The sequence below is a fragment of the Heterodontus francisci genome, chromosome 2 (genome assembly GCF_036365525.1).
Source record: "Heterodontus francisci isolate sHetFra1 chromosome 2, sHetFra1.hap1, whole genome shotgun sequence".
Classification (NCBI taxonomy): Eukaryota; Metazoa; Chordata; class Chondrichthyes; order Heterodontiformes; family Heterodontidae; genus Heterodontus; species Heterodontus francisci.
The window spans coordinates 145,654,167-145,677,001 of NC_090372.1; the positions used below are offsets into that span (position 1 = coordinate 145,654,167).

Sequence of the window (22,835 nt, forward strand, 5' to 3'; positions counted from 1 at the left end):
TGGAGTCATACCTAGCGCAAAGGAAGATGGTTGTGTTTGTTGGAGGTCAATCATCTGAGCTCCAGGACATCACTGCATGAGTACCTCAGGGTAGTGTCCTAGGCCCAACCATCTTCAGCTGCTTCATCAATGACCTTCCTTCAATAATAAGGTCAGAAGTGGGGATGTTCGCTGATGATTGCACAATGTTCAGCACCATTCGCAACTCCTCAGATACTGAAGCAGTCTGTGTAGAAATGCAGCAAGACCTGGACAATATCCAGGCTTGGGCTGATAAGTGGCAAGTAACATTCGTGCCACACAAGTGTCAGGCAATGACCACCTCCAACAAAAGAGAATCTAACCATCTCCCCTTGACATTCAACGGCATTACCATCACTGAATCCCCCACTATCAACATCCGAGGGGCTACCATTGACCGAAAACTGAACTGGAGTAGCCATATAAATACCGTGGCTACAAGAGCAGGTCAGAGGCTGGGAATCCTGAGGCAAGTAACTCACCTCCTGACTCCCCAAAGCCTGTCCACAATCTACAAGGCACAAGTCAGCAGTGTGATGGAATACTCTCCACTTGCCTGGATGGGTGCAGCTCCAAAAACACTCAAGAAGCTCGACACCATCCAGGACAAAGCAGCCTGCTTGATTGGCACCCCATCTACAAACATTCACTCCCTCCACCACCGACGCACAGTGGCAGCAGTGTGTACCACCTACAAAATGCACTGCAGCAATGCACCAAGGCTCCTTCGACAGCACCTTCCAAACCCGCGACCTCTACCAACTAGAAGGACAAGGGCAGCAAATACATGGGAACACCACCACCTGCAAGTTCCCCTCCAAGTCACACACCATCCTGACTTGGAACTATATCGCCGTTCCTTCACTGTCGCTGGGTCAAAATCCTGGAACTCCCTTCCTAACAGCACTGTGGGTGTACCTACCCCACATGGACTGCAGCAGTTCAAGAAGGCAGCTCACCACCACCTTCTCAAGGGCAATTAGGGATGGGCAATAAATGCTGTCCTGGCCAGTGACGCCCACATCCCGTGAATGAATAAAAAAAAATGAAACCTCAGTTTTACATATTTTAAGGACAGCACCACCAACATTGCAGTATTCAGTCAGTATTGCACTGAATGTTTATACATTTAAGTTAAAGTATGATCACTTGGCCGAACAAGGGGACACCAAGTCAAGCAAAACAATTGTCCATTAGCTCCATATATTGAATCAAAATGGGTCAGAATAAAATAGCATTCATTAGTATTTGCAATATGGAGTGATTTCAGATATTAACCAATCAAACTTTACCAATAGTTGAATATACTGTGCAAACTTATTTTATTCACAATACACTTAAGTACTATAATAAAAGCAAAATACTGCGGATGCTGGAAATCTAAAAGAAAAACAAGAAATGCTGGAACCACTCAGCAGGTCAGGCAGCATCTGTGTAAAAACACAGATGCTGCCAGACCTGCTGAGTGGTTCCAGCATTTCTTGTTTTTATTACATTTAAGTACTATCCTGATGAACTATAGTAATGTAACATTCAATATATATCCATGCCATCACTATTTCCACATCCGTAACATCACCCATCTCCACCCCTGCCTCAGGTCTTCGGCTGCTGAAACCCTCATCCATACCTTTGTTACATCTGGAATTGACTATTCTAATGCACTCCTGGCCTGCCTCCCACATTCTACTCTCGATAAACTTGACGTCATCCAAAACTCTGCTACTCGGGTCCTAACTCGCACCAAATGCTCTTCACTCATCACTCCTGTCCTCGCTGACCTACACTGGCTCCCGGTTAAACAATGCCTTGATTTTAAAATTCTCATCATTGTTTTCAAATCCTCCCATGGCCTCGCCCCTCCCTACCTCTGTAATCGCCTCTAGCCCTACAACCCTCTGAGATATCTGCACTCATCTAATTCTGGCCTTTTGACCATCCCCAATTTTAATTACTCCACCATTGGCAGGCGTGCTTTCAATTGCCTAGGCCCTAAGCTCTGGAATACCCTCCCTACACCTCTCTACGTCACTTTCCTCCTTTTAAGACACTCCTTAAAGCATAGCTCTATGACCAAGCTTTTGGTCATTTGTCCTAATAGCCCCTTATCCGACTCGTTGTGATATTTTGTTTTATAATGTCTCTGAGATGTCATGTGACATCTATTATGTTAATATAATTTGCTGTTGTTCTGTTACCTCTTCTGTCCCATGGCTTCTGAGTGGGTATTAACAAATCAGGAATGATTTGGATAGTGTTTCACTCATCTCAAAAGATAAAAGAGCAGAGCAAGGATACATATTTCTGAATCTTCCATATTTGGCTCAGTTTTAATTTTCATTTGCATTGTTGCAGCTGAATAGCATTGCATAAGTAGAACAGTGATACAGCACTATCCTCTTATTGTAGAATCTTTGACAGCTTAATACCTGGTTTCAAGCCAAAGTGGTCATTGTAATTAGAGTGGAGGTTTGCAGTGCGACAAATCAATAACGTGAAAAAACTGCACTTAAAATATCCTTTGAAGCATGATGTGTAATATTTTTTTAAAAGATAATAAATTGCTTTTAAATGCATCTTACAGTAACACAGTGCAATCCTGCTGGTAAATAAAACACCAAGGTAAGTGTCTAGACATGTGACCTGTTTAGGAAGGTTTTGCTTTCACTTTGGACCCTTGAAAAAGCCAGTGAGTTGGACAAAGAGCAGACATTTGAAATTTGGTTTTGACCTGCCTGGAGATCAGAGAAGAAAACTCAGAAAAAGTGTCACCTCTCTCTGTAAAGGAATCCAGCATCTCAAGAAGAAACTCTGTATTTCAATGGTGGCAGATTCTTACTGCCTCCTGTCTCTGAAGAATTCCTGCATCAAGTGCGGTTCCTGTTGCCTCCTGTGTTTTAAGAAATCCTGAAATCTGCAGAAATCTTCTACTGCTATCCTGTTGCTGTAAAAACCAGAGAAGACTTGTTGCTGCACCCCTGATGAAAGACCTATGTGAGGCCTGCTACAGTTGAATTGCCTTAAACGCCTACCCATCACAGACTGTTGATCAACCTTGCCTTGATAGACTTCGAATGGCATCCAACTATTCGACTCTGGGACACCTCACCAAACCGAAAAACTTCCTACCAGAACGTGACAACCTAAGTTATTTCATTATTCCTTTCATTCCTTTGAAACAGTTGTAAACCAAGTATCCTTTTTCCTACTTAGCCAGTTTTTTTGAATGTATGTGTGTGTGCATGAGGGCTAGGGAAATAAGGAGCTTTTCATATATAGAGTTATCTCATTATTGGTTAAGACTTGTTCTTTATAACAAATGGTTAATGTTGTTGTTAATTAAAGAAACCTGGTTGGTGTGCTTTATTCTGGGGGATAAAGAGAGTATGTAATTGTCTATTTTTTGATAGGTAGGAACATTTATTGATATGCTGTGACCAGTGGAGAAGTGGGACTGAATTAACAGTGCACTCCTCCTGCCTCAGTCATAACAATAGGCTTTAAAGCTAACAGAAGAAACCAAGTTTAGCAGAGCTACATTTTACCATGTTAAGTTTTCTGCAAATTACCTATTTGTACCACTGTCACTGAATGTCTCTTACAAAATTTGAATATAGTTTCCAAACCATTCACTGCTATTTTTAAATGGGTTGTTTTACTGAATGCAAGATCAGACGGACCTGGAGGAATTTACACATTGATAATAGGTAAGTAAGTTTGATATTAGCACAGTTTAGTCAGTGTTAAAGTTTTTTTTTAATCCAGATTTCTGCAATATTAATGATAAATTAAAAATCTTTCATCTGCATGTAATGCATGCCGACAAAATCTTACTATCCATTGTCATACAATTTTGTCATACTTGTATCAGCTTTTTCCATTTTAAATTCCTATGTCCACATTTATAATGGAAACGGCCCATGATGAGCTGCCAAACTGTAATTACTGTAATGGTAATTTAAGGCTACTACATAGCAGTTTTGTTACAGGATTAGTATTCCAGAGGCCCAGACAAATGATCCGGAGATACAGGTTCAAGTCCCACCATGGCAGCTGCGGAATTTAAATTCAATGAATTAAATCAAATCTGGAATAAAAAGTTAGTTTTGGGAATTGTGACCTGAAACTACTGGACTGTTGTAAAATCCCATCAGGTTCCCTGATATCCTTCAGGGAAGTGTCATGCTCAGAATGAGCCGTGATGAAATAAACAATGAATTGGAGGAATTATGAAAATAAAAATTCAACTGTTAAACTGAACCACAAGAACATGGACACTTGCACCACAGACAAAATAGAGTAGCAGTCAAGTGACCCCTCCTGTATTGACAATACACACCTCCGTCTGTTGAGGATGAAATACGTTAACCTCGTCTGAAATAGCTCTGGCGAGAACCCACTGAAACTGAAAGGAGCACCATTTCACACTGATGATTCCTATCTACATGAATGAACTACCAAAGGATGTTGGAGACAGACTGACTCATAACCCAAACCAAAATGAATAGGTATGAAGTAGCACCATTGTAATAGTATGGTCCCCATTCAGATATCAATAGATAGCCATAGTTTCCATATCCTGGAGCATTGTGTAGTCACACCAGGGGAGAGGGCATGTGTTACTTAAAACAGAAATGCAAATGTGATGGATCTTTACCTTAAAAGGGAGATCAAGCCAAGACCACAGAAAGTCAGTTTCCAGCCAGAGATCCAGCTAAAAAGAAACTTGAACAATAACTGAACAACCACTACAGCAGAGAAATTACAAAGTGACTTTGAGACTCTTCATCTGTGAAGGTGAAACAAATTCACACCACCAGCTTTAAGCTAAGTTTTAACCAACAGAACTCTACAACACCTCAGCAAATTCAAGAAAACATCCAGGCCTGCACCTTCAAAAAATGTTCCTCCTGAGAAGATTCAACGGTATTCTATAAACCACGAACTCTTATATCACCTTGGACTTGCATTGCATTCTACCCTTTTTTCTCTATCTATCTATTCTTGTGTTTGCATGTGTGTGAATGTGCATGTGTGGGTGAGGTTGCGACCATGCAAAGCACCTTGGGAGATTTTATTGTGTTAAAGGTGCTAAAGGGTTTAAACTAAATTGTCAGGGGGATGGAAACCTGAGAGGCAGCTCAGATTGGAGGGAAGCAAAACTGGTAACTTGTCTGGGGTGCGGGAACCAGGAGAAAGTATAAGAGAGGAATACCAAGGTGCACAGAATACTGGGGGATGTAGATAGCACAAGAGTAGGGAATAGTACGTTATTAGGTGGGGTGAGAGTAAGGGAGAAAGTAATGAAGTCTAAATCAGGATTAATGTGCTTATACATGAATGCAAGGAGTGTGGCTAATAAAACTGGTGAGGTAAAGGCACAGATTGCCATGTGGAAATATGTTGTTGTGGCAATAACAGAGAATTGGCTCAAAGAAGAGCAGGACTGGCTGTTAAATATTCCTGGATACAAGGTATTCAGGAAAGGTAGGAAAGGGAAACAAAGGGGGAGGGGCGGCAGTATTGATTAAGGAGAGCATTGCAGTGCTGGAGAAAAAGGATGTCCCAGAGGAGTCGAGCACAGAATCAATTGGGCTAGAGCAAAGGAACAAAAAAAGTGCAGTTACATTGCTCGGTGTTGTCTATAGGCCACCAGCTAGTGGGAAGGATGTGGAGGAACAAATCTGTAAGGCAATTACAGAGAGGTGCAAAAATTATAGGGTAGTTATAATGAGGGACTTTAATTATCTAAACATAGACTGGGATAGTAGTAGTATAAAGGGCAGTGAGGGGCAAGAGTTCCTAGAGTGTGTTCAGGAAAATTCTCGACAACAGTATGTAGCTAGTCCAACAAGAAAGGAGGCACTGCTAGACCTGGTTCTTGGGAATGAGGTGTGCCAAGTGGATCAACTATCAGTAGGAGAGCATTTAGGGGATAGTGCTCATTGTATCATAAGGTTCAGCCTGACAATGGAAAAGGACAAAGAGCAATCCAGGGTAAGAATAATTAACTGGGGGAAGGTTAACTTCAATGGGGTAATAATAGAGCTGGGCGAATAAACTGGAGTCAAAGGCTGGCAGGAAAACCAATAGATGAACAATGGGCTACCTTAAAAGAAGAGATAGTTCGGGCACAGTCAAGGTATGTTCCCTCGAACGGGAAAAGTAAGGTAAACAAATCCAGAGCTCCCTGGATGACAAAAGAGGTAGAGATTAAGGTAAAGAAGAAAAAGTGTGCTTATGACAGATGCCGGGTAGAAAATACTATTGAGAACCAGGCTGAATATAGAAGGTCCAAAGGAGAAGTGAAAAAGCAAATAAGAGAAGCAAAGACAGAGCATGAAAAGAGACAAGCAGCTAGCATTAAAGGAAATCCCAAAGTTTTCGAGAGGCATATAAATAGTAAAAGTATGGGTAAAAGGAGGAATGGGGCCGATTAGGGACCAGAAAGGGGATTTACAAATGGAGGCAGAGGGCATCGCTGAGGTATCAAATGAATACTTTGCAGCTGTCTTTACCAAAGAAGATACAATCCAGGCAATGTTGAAACAGGAAATAAGTCAGACACTAAAGGGGTTTAAAATTGATAAAGAAGTATTAGATAGGTTGTCAGTTCTTAAAGCGGATAAAGCAGCAGGGCCAGATGAGTTGCATCCAAGGATACTGAAGGAAGCGAGAGTGGAAATCGCAGATTTTTTCAGTCTTCCTTAGACTCAGGATAGTGCCAGAGGACTGAAGAATTGCTAACATTACACCCCTGTTCAAAAAAGGGTGTAAGGATAAGCCCAGCAACTACAGGCTAGTCAGTTTAACTTCGGTGGTGGGAAATGTGGTTAACTCTTCCATGCCCTCTGAAATGGCCTAGCAAACCACTCAGTTGTACCTAACCGCTACGAAGTCAATAAAAAGGAATGAAACTGGACGGACCACCCGGCATCGACCTAGGCACCGGAAACGACAACGGCAAACCCAGTCCTGGCGACCCTGCAAAGTCCTCCTTACTAACATCTGGGGGCTTGTGCCAAAGTTGGGAGAGCTGTCCCACAGACTAGTCAAGCAACAGCCTGACATAGTCATACTCATGGAATCATACCTGACAGACAATGTCCCAGACACTGCAATCACTATCCCTGGGTATGTCCTGTCCCACCGGCAGGACAGATTCAGCAAAGGTGGCGGGACAGTGTTCTAGAGTAAAGAGGGAGTTGCTCTGCGAGTCCTCAACATTGACTCCGGACCCCATGAAGTCTCATGGCATCAGGTAAAACATGGGCAAGGTAACCTCCTACTGATTACCACCTAACGCCCTCCCTCAGCTGATGAGTCAGTACTCCTGCATGTTGAACACCACTTGGAGGAAGCACTGAGGGTGGCAAGGGCACAAAATGTACTCTGGGTGGGGGACTTCAACGTCCGTCACTAAGAGTGGCTTGGTAGCAGCACTACTGACCGAGCTGGCCGAGTACTAAAGGACATAGCCGCTAGACTGGGTCTGCGGCAGGTGGTGGAGGAACCAACACGAGGGAAAAACATACTTGACCTTGTCCTCAACAATCTACCTGCCGCAGATGCTTCTGTCCATGACTGTATTGGTAGGAGTGACCACCGCACAGTCCTTGTGGAGACGAAGTCCCACCTTCACATTGAGGATACCGTTCATTGGGTTGTGTGGAACTATCACCGTGCTAAATGGGATAGATTTCGAACAGATCTGGCAATGCAAAACTGGGCATCCATGAGGTGCTGTGGGCCATCAGCAGCAACAGAATTGTACTCGACCACAATCTGTACCCTCATGGCCTAGCTTATCCCCCACTCCACCATTACCATCAAGCCAGGAGACCAACCCTGGTTCAATGAAGAGTGCAGGAGGGCATGCCAGGAGCAGCACCAGGCATATCTCAAAATGAGGGGTCAACCTGGTGAAGCTACAACAAAGGACTACTTGCATGCCAAACTGCATAAGCAGCATGCGATAAACAGAGCTAAGCGATCCCATAACCAACAGATCAGATCTAAGCTCTGCAGTCCTGCCACATCCAGTCGTGAATGGTGGTGGACAATTAAACAATGAACTGGAGGAGGTGGCTCCACAAACATCCCCATCCTCAATGATGGGGGAGCCCAGCACATCAGTGCGAAAAATAAGGCTGAAGCATTTGCAACAATCTTCAGCCAGAAGTGCCGAGTTGATGATCCATCTCGGCCCCCTCCTGAAGTCCCCAGCATTACAGATGCCAGACTTCAGCCAATTCGATTCACTCCGCGTGATATCAAGAAATGACTGAAGGCACTGGATACTGCAAAAGCTATGGGCCCTGACAATATTCTGGCAATAGTACTGAAGACCTGTGCTCCAGAACTTGCCAGACCCCTAGCCAAGCTGTTCCAGTATAGCTACAACATTGGAAACTAACCAGCAATGTGGAAAATTGCCCAGGTATGTCCTGTACACAAAAAGCAGGACAAGTCCAACCCGGTCAATTACTGCCCCATCAGTCTACTCTCAATCATCAGTAAAGTGATGGAAGCTGTCATCAACAGTGCCATCAAGCAGCACTTGCTTAGCAATAACCTGCTCAGTGATGCTCAGTTTGGGTTCCGCCAGGGCCACTCAGCTCCTGACCTCAATACAGCCTTGGTTCAAACATGGACAAAAGAGCTGAACTCATTTTTATAAATGACTTGGATGAGGAAGTGGAAGGCTGGGTTAGCAAGTTTGCCGATGACACAAAGGTTGCTGGAGTTGTGGATGGTGTGGAAGGCTGTTGTAGGTTGCAACGGGACATTGACAGGATGCAGAGCTGGGCTGAGAAGTGACAGATGGAGTTCAACCTGGAAAAGTGTGAAGTGATTCATTTTGGAAGGTCGAATTTGAATGCAGAATACAGGCTTAAAGACAGGATTCTTGGCAGTGTGGAGTAACAGAGGAATCTTGGGGTCCACGTCCATAGATCGCTCAAAGTTGCCACCCAAGTTGATAGGGTTGTTAAGAAGGCGTATGGTGTGTTGGCTTTCATTAACAGGGGGATTGAGTTTAAGAGCCTCGAGGTTATGCTGCAGCTCTATAAAGCCCTGGTTAGACCACACTTGGAATATTGTGTTCAGTTCTGGTCGCCTCATTATAGGAAGGATGTGGAAGCTTTAGAGAGGGTGCAGAGGAGATTTACCAGGATGCTGCCTGGACTGGAGGGCATGTCTCACGAAGAAAGGTTGAGGGAGCTAGGGCTTTTCTCATTGGAGCGAAGAAGGATGAGAGGTGACTTGATAGAGGGGTACAAGATGATGAGAGGCATAGATAGAGTGGATAGCCAGAGACTTTTTCCCAGGGTGGAAAGGGCTATCACCAGGGGACATAATTTTAAGGTGATTGGAGGAAGGTTTCGGGGAGATGTCAGAGGTAGGTTCTTTACACAGAGAGTGGTGGGTGCGTGGAATGCACTGCCAGCGGTGGTAGTAGAAGCAGATACATTAGGGACATTAAAGCGACTCTTGGATAGGTACATGGATGATAGTAGTATGAAGGGTATGTAGGTAGTTTGATCTTAGAGTAGGTTAAAGGTTCGGCACAACATCGTGGGCCGAAGGGCTTGTACTGTGCTGTACTGTTCTATGTTCAAGAAGTGAGGTGAGAGTGACTGCCCTTGACATCAAGGCAGCATTTGACCGAGTATGCCATCAAGGAGCCCTAGCAAAGCTGAAGTCAATGGAAATCAGGGGGAGGAACCCTCCACTGGTTGGAGTCATACCTAGCGCAAAGGAAGATGGTTGTGGTTGTTGGAGGTCAATCATCTCAGCTCCAGGACATCACTGCAGGTGTTCCTCAGGGTAGTGGCCTTGGCCCAACCATCTTCAGCTGCTTCATCAATGACCTTCCTTCAATCATAAGGTCAGAAGTGAGGATGTTCGCTGATGATTGCACAATGTTCAGCATCATTCGTGACTCCTCAGATACTGAAGCAGTCCGTGTAGAAATGCAGCAAGACTTGTACAATATCCAGGCTTGGGCTGATAAGTGGCAAGTAACATTCGTGCCACACAAGTGCCAGGCAATGACCATCTCCAACAAGAGAGAATCGAACCATCGCCCTTGACTTTCAATGGCGTTACCATCGCTGTATCCCTCACTATCAACATCCGAGGGGCTACCATTGACCAGAAACTGAACTGGAGTAGCCATATAAATACCGTTGCTACAAGAGCAGGTCAGAGGTGAGGAATCCTGCGGCGAGTAACTCACCTCCCGACTCCACAAAGCCTGTCCACCATCTACAATGTCAGGAGTGTGATGGAATACTCTCCACTTGCCTGGATGGGAAGCAGCTCCAAAAACACTCAAGAAGCTCGACACCATCCAGGACAAAGCAGCCCACTTGATTGGCACCCCATCTACAAACATTCACTCCCTCCACCACCGACGCACAGTGTGTACCATCTACAAAATGCACTGCAGCAACGCACCAAGGCTCCTTAGATAGCACCTTCCAAACCCGCGACCTCTACCAACTAGAAGGACAAGGGCAGCAAATGCATGGGAACACCACCACCTGCAAGTTCCCCTCCAAGTCACACACCATCCTGACTTGGAACTATATTGCCGTTCCTTCACTGTCGCTGGGTCAAAATCCTGGAACTCCCTTCCTAACAGCACTGTGGGTGTACCTACCCCACATGGACTGCAGCGGTTCAAGAAGGCAGCTCACCACCACCTTCTCAATGGCAATTCGGGATGGACAATAAATGCTGGCCTGGCCAGCAATGCCCACATCCCATGAATGAATTTTAAAAAAGAGAAATCGGAGGGGGCCAAGGATAGATCCTTGGGGAACATCAGAGGTAACGGTGTGGGAGCAGGAAGAGAAGCCATTGCAAGTGATGCAAATGGTTACGATTAGAGAAGAATGGAAGCAGGTGAGAGCAGTCCCACCCAGCTGGAAGACAGTAGAGAGGTGTAGGAGGAGGATTGTGTGGTCAACCGTGTCAAAGGCTGCAAACCAGTCAAGAAGGAAAGTTTCCTTTTGTCACAGTCACAGAGGATGCCATTTGTTACTTTGATAAAAGCTGTTTTGGGATAGAAACCTGATTGGAAGGATTCAAACATGGAGTTATGTGAAAGATGGGAACGGACATGGGAGGCCACACATTCAAGGATTGTGGAGAGGGAGGTTTCGAGGTTGGACAGTAGTTTACAAGGATGGAGTGGTCAAGATCGGGTTTTTTCGAGAGGGGTGATGATGGCAGATTTAAAGGAGGGGCTAACACCTGAAGAGAGAGAACCATTTACAATATCGGCTCACATGGGGACCAGGAGGGGAAGTTGGTGATCAGCAGTTTGGTGGTAATAGGATCGAGGGAACAGGAGGTGGGTCTCATGGACAAGATGAGCTCAGAGGGCACAAGGGGAGATAGGAGAGAAACTAGAGAAAGATGCGAGTTCAGGGCTAGGGCAGGAGGGAGCTTTAGAGGAAGTATGGCCAGGTGGACTAGTAAAAGGGAAGGATGCGGCAGAGGCAGCTGATCGGATGGCATCGATCTTATTGACAAAGAAGTCCATGAGCTTCTCGCTCTTATTGCTGGTGGTGAGGGTGAAGGGGACTGGAGAGAGGGGTTTAGAAGACGGTTTGCAGGACAGTAAAGAAGATAGGAGTTATCCTTGCATTCCTGGGTGATCCTGGAATAGTGAGCAGTCTTAGCAGACGAGAGCAGGACCCGACAGTGTTTGAGGTAGTCCAGACAGATTTGGGAGTGGATGGCTAAACCAGCTGTCCGCCATATCCTTTCAACTCTGCATCCCTTGGACACAAGGGAGCAAAGATGAGGACCATACTGGGGGAATGGCCAGGGTCAGATAAAGTAATGATTTTTTGGGGGACTAGGGCATCAAAGGTGGAGGGGAGGGTGCAGCTGAACAAATCAGCAGCTGCAGAAATGTTGGGGAGAACAGAAAGCCAAAGGTTAGATAGTTGGGATTTTGAAAGTGCAGCTGAAAGTGAATTGAGGTTTGAAGGAGGTGATATCCCCAAAGCAGATTGTACAGAGGATCAGCTTCCTTGACACGACTAAGCAACAGTACCTCAGGAGGCTCAGACTCTCACAGCAGCTCATTGCTGATATTTGGTACAAAGCTTCCTTCCAAGAGGGCCAGCTGGGCATGCGCTGCCATTGGCCATCAAGGTCACCACAGCCCTGAATTTCTTTGGCTCTGGCTCCTTTCAGGTATCAGTTGGAGACATTTTCAGGAGCTGACAATCTTCTGCCCACAAATCTGTCTCCCAATTCACAGATACCATTTATGCCAAGGCTGCCCAGTATGCGCACTTGGACACTGATAAGGCCCTTGCTGCAGTGGCTGGCTTTCCACAGGTTCAGGGAATCATAGACATCACCCATGTGACAATCAAGGCGCCATCAGATAATCCAGCAGCGTTCATCAACCGGAAGGGATTCCACTCCACCATTGTGCAGATTGTTTGTGGCCATTGTAGGTTTACTATGTATCTGTCTGTGCACAGGATTTCCTGGAAGCTGCCATGACTCTTACATGCTGCACCAGTCAAGTCTACCACAGGGGTCTGCACCTCTGAGCTGCCTGAGTGGGTTGTTCCTTTGAGACAAGAGCTACCCTCGGAGTTGCTGGCTGATGATACCTGGCAGTGATGCCAAGGAGAGGTACAACAGGGGCCACATCACAACAAGGGCAATCACTGAGCAAGCCACTGGCTTGCTGAAAATGAGATTCAGATGCTTTGACAGATGTGAGGGCACCAACAAGGGTCTCTGGAATGGTGGTGGTCTGCTGGGCCTTGCACAACATGGTGCTGCAGAGAGAAATGGAGCTGCAGGAGGAGGAGGAAGCTGTAGACCACTCATCATCTTCCGACAAGGAAGAGGAGAGGAGGAAGAGGAGCTGAAGGAAGAGGGGTATAATGTCGGCAGGGTGGCTGCAGCCACACATCTGGCTGTTAGAGAACCCTGCGTCGGCCTCATCGAGGCATGGTTCAGATGACAAACAAGCTTAAGCCATATGGAACTGTAACCTAAATGCTCTGGGTCCCCCCAAAGCATTCCCATAGTCAAAAATCACTCCATCACAAGCACACAGTCCACAATTAATCCACTCTGGTGTGGCATTCTAATGATGCATTTTGTCCATTGGGGAATCAGAATGCTGCAATGAAGAGGGCATGACATTAAAAACTTTCCTCATTTACAATTGTGCAAATTAAGCAGCATTTACATTGTTACAAACATCCAAGTGAATCCCCTTGTGCAGGTATGAAGTCTTCCTATTCTGCTTCCTATCACTTCTATGTACTGCTACCTCTGTGGCTTCAGCAGAGCTAGAGGCAGGCTGCTCAGTCCCCTGATCTGACAAGTGAGGTGACCATGGCCGACATCCTCAGTCTCTTGGAACCCTTGAGGGCCCTGTCAAAGACTGCTCCACCTACACCTGTGCAGTGGCAGACTCCGTCATTGGGACAGAAGGCAGCATGTGGGACACTGTATGGGGGTGGGCAACACCTGTGTCACACGTACAAAAGTATAACAATGCAAAAATTAGGGACAAATATTGAAGAGTTATAAAAACTGGCTTTGTCTTTTAAAAAATTGACCTTTCTTTTAAAAAGTGAACAATGTGCCCCAAAAATGGCCACCGAAGGAAAAGAACTTGGCCTTTACATATTCAAACTGTCTGACAGGGACAAAGGAAAATCTTCAAAGCTAAGAGCTAACAATTGCACCCATCCTACACCCATCATAACATATTAGGGAACTGAACATCTTCATCCGAAACAAAGGTGAGAAGTAGCCACGTCCTGGGCCATTCTGCAATCACCATAGTGGACAGACCAAAGCATCTCCTGCCCAGAGGCGAGATGTAACATAGCTTTACCTTAGAGAGGGAGAGAGAGATACCAAGAAAGCAGCATCCAAGAAGCTTGTTTCAGCAAACCAGAAACAGCACGCCCTGCTTTAGAATTCCACATCTACACTTTATACAGCAGTGAAGTAGCAGTGATCCATCATCTCCAACTGAAATCTACAATCACCTCAGGCCTGCAACCAACGAGAACTTGACTTCCAAGAGAATTCAACAGGTTCACCGTGACCCCCGCTTATAATCACTTACCCCTTTTTCTTCTCCATTGCTCTCTTCATATGTGTGTGCGTGCGTGTGTGTGCACGTACGAGCAAATGCCTGAGTGGATGCGGTTGCAACAATTTCGGGATAAGGCGTATTGATCAATAAACAATTGATTTCCTGTTTTAAACCTACAAGAAAACCTGCCACTGTTTACTTGACAAATAAAAAAACAATGGGGTTAAACAATATTAAAAAAACAAACTTGCTGCAGTCAGATGTAAATTGAATAGCGAGAATTACCCAAACCTCTCCAACTGGCCATGACACTTGAGAAGAGGTGCAGGAGTCATGTGACGGTGCTGGTCCTCCTCTGGCTCCTCCTTCATCACCTCCATTGTGACTCATTATCAGGGATAGGCACCGACATGTTGCACCACGGATATTCAACAAAATTGACAGCCGCTGACATGGGGACAATTAAGCTGTATATAAAGTGGACAGCCATCAAAGCATATTTCTCCCTATTTAGTGAGATACCTGGCATTATTTTTGCTTGCACAAGTAGGCAATGTCTGCCCGCACACTTGATGTAGCGATGCGGAGAATCCAGATAGAGGTTCATCTGTCCGGACTGATCTTGATCTCTTTCTCTCCCCTCTCGCTCGCACTCTCCTTCTCTGTGTTAATCCCTATCCCCTCTGTGTCCAACTCTCACCCCTCTCTCTCTCTCTCTCTGACCTTTACCGAGAGCAGGAACAGCTGAACATCGGGGTTTCCAACAGGCTTTAAAAAGAAAATCGGAACCCGTCGGAAAACCCTGACTCAGTCCGAAGTTCAGAAGCACATTTCCCTATCTCAGCACCTGTCATCTGTGAAAATAACACTTGCGATTTTTTTTAAAAAGGCAATCTGAAGAAGCCCCTGGAAAATTTCTCATCCCTGAAATTATCAGTCAAGGACCTCAAAATCTTTCATCACGGACACTGGTGTCTGTGTATGGACACATTGCCGAACCCTGCCAGTGATGCACCTGTGCGAGATGAAAGACATGAGTTAGTGCTGCGAGTAGGTGAAATAGGGATCCGAGTTAACATTGTACAGAACATGACATTTGATGTACTGATGTACATCAATTCAACCTAGTTAAGTGCCAAGTGCCAGTATGATATCTAATGCTGTCAACAGGTCTCTGAGCCACTCCCATCTCTTCATCGGCCAATGCCAGTACTTGTGCTACCCTGATGATCTCCAGGGCTTCCTCCTCCATCATGGTCAGGGTGGCAATAGCTGCAGGTCCAGCCACGGGTCTCTGCCTCCCCCTGGGCTTGTGGGCTCTCTTCTCCTGCAATGAGAAAGTGCAGAGAGTGTGAGAAGTGAACTGATTGCTGAGGATGGATGGAGAACATTTGAGGAGAGTGACTGTGAGGAATGGGTGAGAGAGGGCAATAGGGCAAGGGTGAGTGTGAGATGGAGATTTGAGGAGGAGGCCGGAGAGAAAGGAATGTGTGTAACTGCAGGGTGTGTCGGTCAGAGGAGCGCTGTGCAGGAGAATGCTAGGGAGGTGAGCGAGTGATGGCTGCCAGCTGAGAACTGTAGGACACTCACCTTGCCGGACCTCGTGAGGTCATTAAATCTTTTCCGACACTGCATCAAGGTCCTGGGCACCACACTCGTGCTACACACTCCTCTGCAACCTGCAGCCACACTGCTTGGTCGAGCTGACTGGCATTCCCCTCCAGTCTTCAGGAAAGAGGACTTCTCTTCTTGCCCTGACTCATCCATAATAACCTCCAGGGACAATTCTGAGAACCAGGGGGCAGCATTCCCACATCTTGCTTTCATTCTGCACCAGTTTCCTGCTTCCATTTGTATCTTGAATGCTTCACTCAATGCTGCCATTGTGAGCCCTGCCGGGATCTGTTTAAATAGAGACCCTTCATTGCTTGTTTAGGTGCATCACCCCACCCATCCTTTCTGATTGGTCAGGGAACCTGGAGACAGGATGAGAATGCCGCTGCTCTGGCAAAGAGCCTCGGCAAAGCCTGCTAATCAATCAAACAAGTTCCTGAGCCGGCAATGACACTGCCTCAGCCGAGACTAAGTTGATAAAATTCCGTTCTTAATAACTATAGTTTCCCATTGTTGGCAAGATGCTGGTGAGTCTATTCTCTATGCTCTCTATGGCTTTAATGGGGCACCCAAACCTGGTACTCTAATTGTGTCCTAATCAACATTTTGTACAAACTTGTTACCTGGATGGCAACATTCCATTCTAAAAGGATGATGATTAAGGGGTGACCTAATTAAAGTAAGTAATATATTAATAGCACAGACTAAGTAATATTCTGGCTGTACCCCAAGATGAGTCAGGCTTTAGAACAAAGTAAATTTAATACAGATGTCAGAAAAAACACTCAGAATACACCATCAGATAAGCTACTGGATCAAATATGTTTAGGGAGTTTGAGATACAGTTGGACACTAGGATGGGTGAATTGAAATACTAGGGGAAAAAACTCAGTCAAATATCCTTTTCCCAACCTTGCCTTTATCCCCGTCTTCTTGGGAGTCCCATCATTATGTCCATCAAAATGTCTTTACCCACTCCCCACCTCCCCCCGCCCCACATATCATTTTTAGTGCTCCTGCTGCTCCATGTATCTTAAATAATCGGCTCCCTCCACTCATATTAGCTCTGATGATTATGGACTGAAAATGCAAGGTACATTTGCCACAAATCATACTGTACTTCATTATTAAGCAGCACAGGAAAATGCCATACTGAATGCCACACAGGTGGGTGACATGGCCCAAATTACCAAACTCTCCATAAAGATGACACCATTCCTTGCTGATTTGCTACATTTCTATGTGGTGTGGGGTGACCTCCTTTCTTAAGCCAGCCTTTCTCCCTTTCTCCAGATTACCCAATAATACAATGATGTATCTCTTAAGCTGCATGCATGATCATCCTCCAGCACAGAATTGCAGCAGACATCAGGAGACCAGAATTATAGACAGTTAGCTAGAATGGGGCAGAAAGTTCCAGGATGCATAAAGGCATACCTTTAATGCTGCACTAGCTGTGAGGCCAATACTAACATAGCAAAGAATAATTCATCTACTCATCTCGAGACTGCCACTGTACTGAATTCCTTAACATCTTAAAACATAACAGTGCATTTCCATCCTTGCAGCTAGAAAACATATTCAACCAGGAAGGGATTTTTTTTTTAAATAACACAAATATGTAACATTTCTGTTTTGTAAAAATGCTGCACAAATATTATCCTGCAAGGACCCATATGTCAAAAGTTTCATTTCGCTCATTTGTTAAATGAAAACTATACATTTGAAACATTTTCATTGAAAAAGATTCTTTTTTATCTCTGTACCTTTGCCAAGAATAATGAGAGGCCTCTTGGCATTTTTAATGATCATAGCTGCTTCTTTCACTGCTTGAGGCTCTGCCATGGCTACTGGAGCACGAAGACAGCAAGGAACAGCTCTAGATGGAGAAAGACAATTAGATGGATTCTCCTAGCACTTATCTTTTAGCTGCATGATACTGTGACAAGCCTCTAAACTGATATTGTAAAACAAGCACTCACTATGGTTTTATAAGTGAACATTTCATAGTAAAATAAATCAACTTAACCGATATAATTTGTATTTAGAACAAAAAAAGGTATTCTATGTGTATGTGATTTATTAGGGTCAGCAGTGCATCTGATCATAAAAGACAGGAGAATTTTTTTAAATCTGTGTTCAGTATTGCTTTCCAAAGCCGTAAATTAATAATATGAAGGAACTATTCTTGGAGAGAAATGTCAATACCCCCAAAACAAGCTCTCACTGGATCCACACCTCCTCCAGCTTAATGATCCTGGTAGTTCAGTGTTATGACGTTAACTACTGCAGACTGCTAAGATACAAGTAAAGGATGATTGTCAGTACTGTACTGGAAAATTGCAGTCACGTCAATCTAAAGGATGAAGGCAGTCTCTGTAATTTCCCAGTACAATACAGTCCGAAGCCATTATTTGGTCTCTGCTACGATTCAAGCCTCAGTCTTACTTTTCTGATAATCTAGAGTTTTGAACTATTGCTGCTGGAAGGCATGCTGAAGTGGGCAGTTAGATTACTGTGCACTAGGTGCTAAAGTGGTGCATTTGGGCATGCTTGATCATAGAACAAGATAAAAAAAAGTGCTAAATTGGGGGAAGGCCAACTATAGCAAAATTCGGCAGGAGCTGGGGAATGTAGATTGGGAGCAGCTGTTTGAAGATAAATCCACATTTGGTATGTGGGAGGCTTTTAAAGAGAAGTTGATTAGCGTGCAGGAGAGACATGTTCCTGTGAAAATGAGGGATAGAAATGGCAAGATTAGGGAACCATGGATGACAGGTGAAATTGTGAAACTAGCTAAGAGGAAAAAGGAAGCATACATAAGGTCTAGGCGGCTGAAGAAAGACGAAGCTTTGGAAGAATATCGGGAATGTAGGACCAATCTGAAACGAGGAATTAAGAGGGCTAAAAGGGGTCATGAAATATCTTTAGCAAACAGGGTTAAAGAAAATCCCAAAGCCTTTTATTCATATATAAGGAGCAAGAGGGTAACTAGAGAAAGGATTGGACCACTCAAGGACAAAGGAGGAAAATTATGCGTGGAGTCAGAAAAAATGGGTGAGATTCTAAACGAGTACTTTGCATCGGTATTCACCGAGGAGAGGGACATGACGGATGTTGAGGTTAGGGATAGATGTTTGATTACTCTAGGCCAAGTCGGCATAAGGAGAGAGGAAGTGTTGGGTATTCTAAAAGGCATTAAGGTGGACAAGTCCCCAGGTTCAGATGGGATCCAGCCCAGGTTTCTGAGGGAAGCGAGTGAGGGAATAGCTGGGGCCTCAACAGATATCTTTGCAGCATCCTTAAACACGGGTGAGGTCCCGGAGGACTGGAGAATTGCTAATGTTGTCCCCTTGTTTAAGAAGGGTAGCAGGGATAATCCAGGTAATTATAGACCGGTGAGCCTGACGTCAGTGGTAGGGAAGCTGCTGGAGAAGATACTGAGGGATAGGATCTATTCCCATTTGGAAGAAAATGGGCTTATCAGTGATAGGCAACATGGTTTTGTGCAGGGAAGGTCAGGTCTTACCAACTTAATAGAATTCTTTGAGGAAGTGACAAAGTTGATTGATGAGGGAAGGGCTGTTGATGTCATATACATGGACTTCAGTAAGGCGTTTGAAAGGTTCCCCATGGTAGGTTGATGGAGAAAGTGAAGTCGCATGGGGTCCAGGGTGTACTAGCTAGATGGATAAAGAACTGGCTGAGCAACAGGAGACAGAGAGTCGCAGTGGAAGGGAGTTTCTCAAAATGAAGACGTGTGACCAGTGGTGTTCCACAGGGATCCGTGCTGGGACCACTGTTGTTTGTGATATACATAAATGATTTGGAGGAAAGTATAGGTGGTCTGATTAGCAAGTTTGCAGACGACACTAAGATTGGTGGAGGAGCAGATAGTGAAGGGGACTGTCAGAGAATACAGCAGAATATAGATAGATTGGAGAGTTGGGCAGAGAAATGGCAGATGGAATTCAATCAGGGCAAATGCGAGGTGATGCATTTTGGAAGATCCAATTCAAGAGTGAACTATACAATAAATGGAAAAGTCCTGGGGAAAATTGATGTACAGAGAGATTTGGGTGTTCAGGTCCATTGTTCCCTGAAGGTGGCAACGCAGGTCAATAGAGTGGTCAAGAAGGCATACGGCATGCTTTCCTTCATCGGACGGGGTATTGAGTACAAGAGTTGGCAGGTCATGTTACAGTTGTATAAGACTTTGGTTCGGACACATTTGGAATACTGCGTGCAGTTCTGGTCGCCACATTACCAAAAGGATGTAGATGCTTTGGAGAGGGTGCAGAGGAGGTTCACCAGGATGTTGCCTGGTATGGAGGGCGCTAGCTATGAGGAGAGGTTGAGTAGATTAGGATTATTTTCATTAGAAAGACGGAGGTTGAGGGGGGACCTGATTGAGGTGTACAAAATCATGAGAGGTATAGACAGGGTGGATCGCAATAAGCTTTTTCCCCCAGAGTGGGTGATTCAATTACTAGGGGTCACGAGTTCAAAGTGAGAGGGGAAAAGTTTAGGGGGGATATGCGTGGAAAGTTCTTTACGCAGAGGGTGGTGGGTGCCTGGAACGCGTTGCCAGCGGAGGTGGTAGACGCAGGCACGATAGCGTCTTTTAAGATGTATCTAGACACATACATGAATGGGCAGGAAGCAAAGAGATACAGACCCTTAGAAAATAGGCGACAGGTTTAGATAGAGGATCTGGATTGGCGCAGGCTTGGAAGGCCGAAGGGCCTGTTCCTGTGCTGTAATTTTCTTTGTTCTTTGTATCCTGAATATCAATCCTAGGTTTATAGTTTTTGTCTGCACCCTGAAACAAAAATCTAGGTCAGGTAACCTACTTCCTCCTCTTACACTGCTCTAACCAGACACCAATAATCAGAGACAAGCATGGTCCTACAACTGTGTTGCATTAGTTTCAACCCGAAGGAAAAGAGTCTGATGCAATAAGTACTACACCAAAACAGTTAGTGGAATGGCAGTGTCTCTTGCCAGAGGAATATAAATGCTAAAAGATGGGGAAAGATTTGACAGAAGATCTATACTTGGCACTATTTGTTTGTTGTATATCAATTGGGTGTTTTTTGTATTCAGGTAATGGACATTAACTGGGGACTCATCTGCCCTCACATATATAAAAGCAGGCTGAAAGAAGAGTTTTTTATTGGAGGTGCATGGTATGCAATGTGTGTTTCTGTAAATAAACGCTTGTAAGTGAATGAAGATTAGGCTCCAGTATTCTATCCTTCACTACCTGGCTATCTGAGCTTTGACACTACCTTCCCCTGAAATTACAGCAATGTGAATTTTTTTTTTTAAGCCTGCTATATTATGAAATATTTTTCCATATAATTCAAGCACCACCTGCTTTAGGCTTACCAGGTACAGGGAGAAGAGATTGAAGGGCTAGGATGACAAGTGACAAGTTGTAGTTTAATGTGGACAAATAAAATGGGACGAGTCTGAGGAAGGGGACTATAGCACAAATGATAGTTTTCCAACAGACAAAAGCAATCTGGGAGGTACTGCTAAATACCCTACTAAAATCACCAACACAGTATATGACAGCACACCAAAATCTCAGAGAATGTATAGTCGAAAGCATAGAATACATATTTCAGAGATGGATAGGCATAGATAATACTTCTAAATGCCTTTCGTTTGAATAGAGCTTGTTTCACTCCCAACTGGAGTACTGTATTCTGACTAAGGAGAGAAGGAAACTAAGGAAGCTGGGACTGTTTACATTGGAGAAAAGGCAACTCAAGGAGATCTCATTAAAGTTTTCAGAGTTATGAGGAGATAAACAGAAGTCAAAAGTACATTACTTGACATAACCACAACTTTGCGACCAAGGGCACAGACTCAAGTTCCAAAGGGTAAAGTACAGTTTATATTTAATTACTTAGCACAAATGTCGGTGAATATGTGGAACAGACCGCCCAAGAGACAAATTATTTATTTTGGAGAGAGAAGTGATTGAGTGGGTAGAGAAAAGGTGTTATTTTTATATAAGAAAGCATTGGAATCATCCAGCAGGAACACAACGTTCATTCCCCATGTTCAAAGCAGCAGCAATTAAAATGAGTCATTAATTCTAAAACTGATGACCAATGTCTGACTAATCTTGGCACACAGACCTACCTCAGTGATGCACTCTGGATTTTTGAGGTCACCATCTCTCCAGGGATATCAATGTAACAAGCTCCTGGACGGCCATAGATACTACTTCTAACTGCCTTTAAAAAGAAAAATGCTTTTTAGAATTCTACTAGCCAGTAGCCAATAGTAATGAAAGAAAAAGAATGAACTTACATTTATATAGCACCCTTCACAACCTCAAGCTGTCCCAAAGTGCTTTACAGCTAATTAAGAATCATATTTTTCAGCCATCACCATCCCTGGGTATGTCCTGTCCCACCAGCAGGACAGACCCATCAGAGGTGGTGGCACAGTGGTATACCATTGGGAGGGAGTGGTCCTGGGAGTCCTCAACATCGATTCCAGATCTCATGAAGTCTTATGACATCAGGTCAAATATGGATAAGGAAATCTCCTACTGATTACCACCTACCATCCTCCCTCAGCTGATGAATCAGTACTCCTCCATATTGACCACTTGGAAGAAGCACTGAGGATAGCAAGGGCACAGAATGTACTCTGAGTTGGAGACTTCAATCTCTATCACCAAAAGTAGCTCAGTAGCACCACTATTCACCGAGCTGGCCAAGTCCTGAAGGACATAGCTGCTAGACTGGGCCTGTGGCAGGTGGTGAGAGAACTAACAAGAGCGAAAAACCTACTTGACCTCATTCCTACCAATCTACCTGTCGCAAATGCATCTATCCATGACAGTATTGGTAGGAGTGACCACCGCACAGCTCTTGTGGAGACAGTTCAGTCTTCACACTGATGACACCCTCCAGCATATTGTGTGGCATTACCACTGTTGTAAATGGAACAGGCTCAAAACAGATCTCGCAGCTCAAAACTGAGTACCCATGAGCCACCGTGGACCATCAGCAGCAGAACAGTATCGCACCACAATCTGCAGCCTCATGGCTCGGCATATCCCTCACTCTACCAT

At 44.7% G+C, this 22,835-nt stretch overlaps 1 protein-coding gene across 3 annotated transcripts in view; it reads right to left on the minus strand.

The window, feature by feature from the left end:
• Positions 1 to 22,835, minus strand: part of hacl1 (2-hydroxyacyl-CoA lyase 1) — a 147,618-nt gene that overhangs the window by 88,876 nt on the left and 35,907 nt on the right. For all 3 annotated transcript variants that reach the window (XM_068011713.1, XM_068011706.1, XM_068011697.1), the window contains 2 exons: positions 21,893 to 21,987; positions 17,503 to 17,615 (listed from right to left, as the gene is read on the minus strand). In XM_068011713.1, coding sequence (XP_067867814.1) covers positions 17,503 to 17,615; positions 21,893 to 21,987 — 208 coding nt within the window. The remainder of the gene's footprint in view (positions 1 to 17,502; positions 17,616 to 21,892; positions 21,988 to 22,835) is intronic.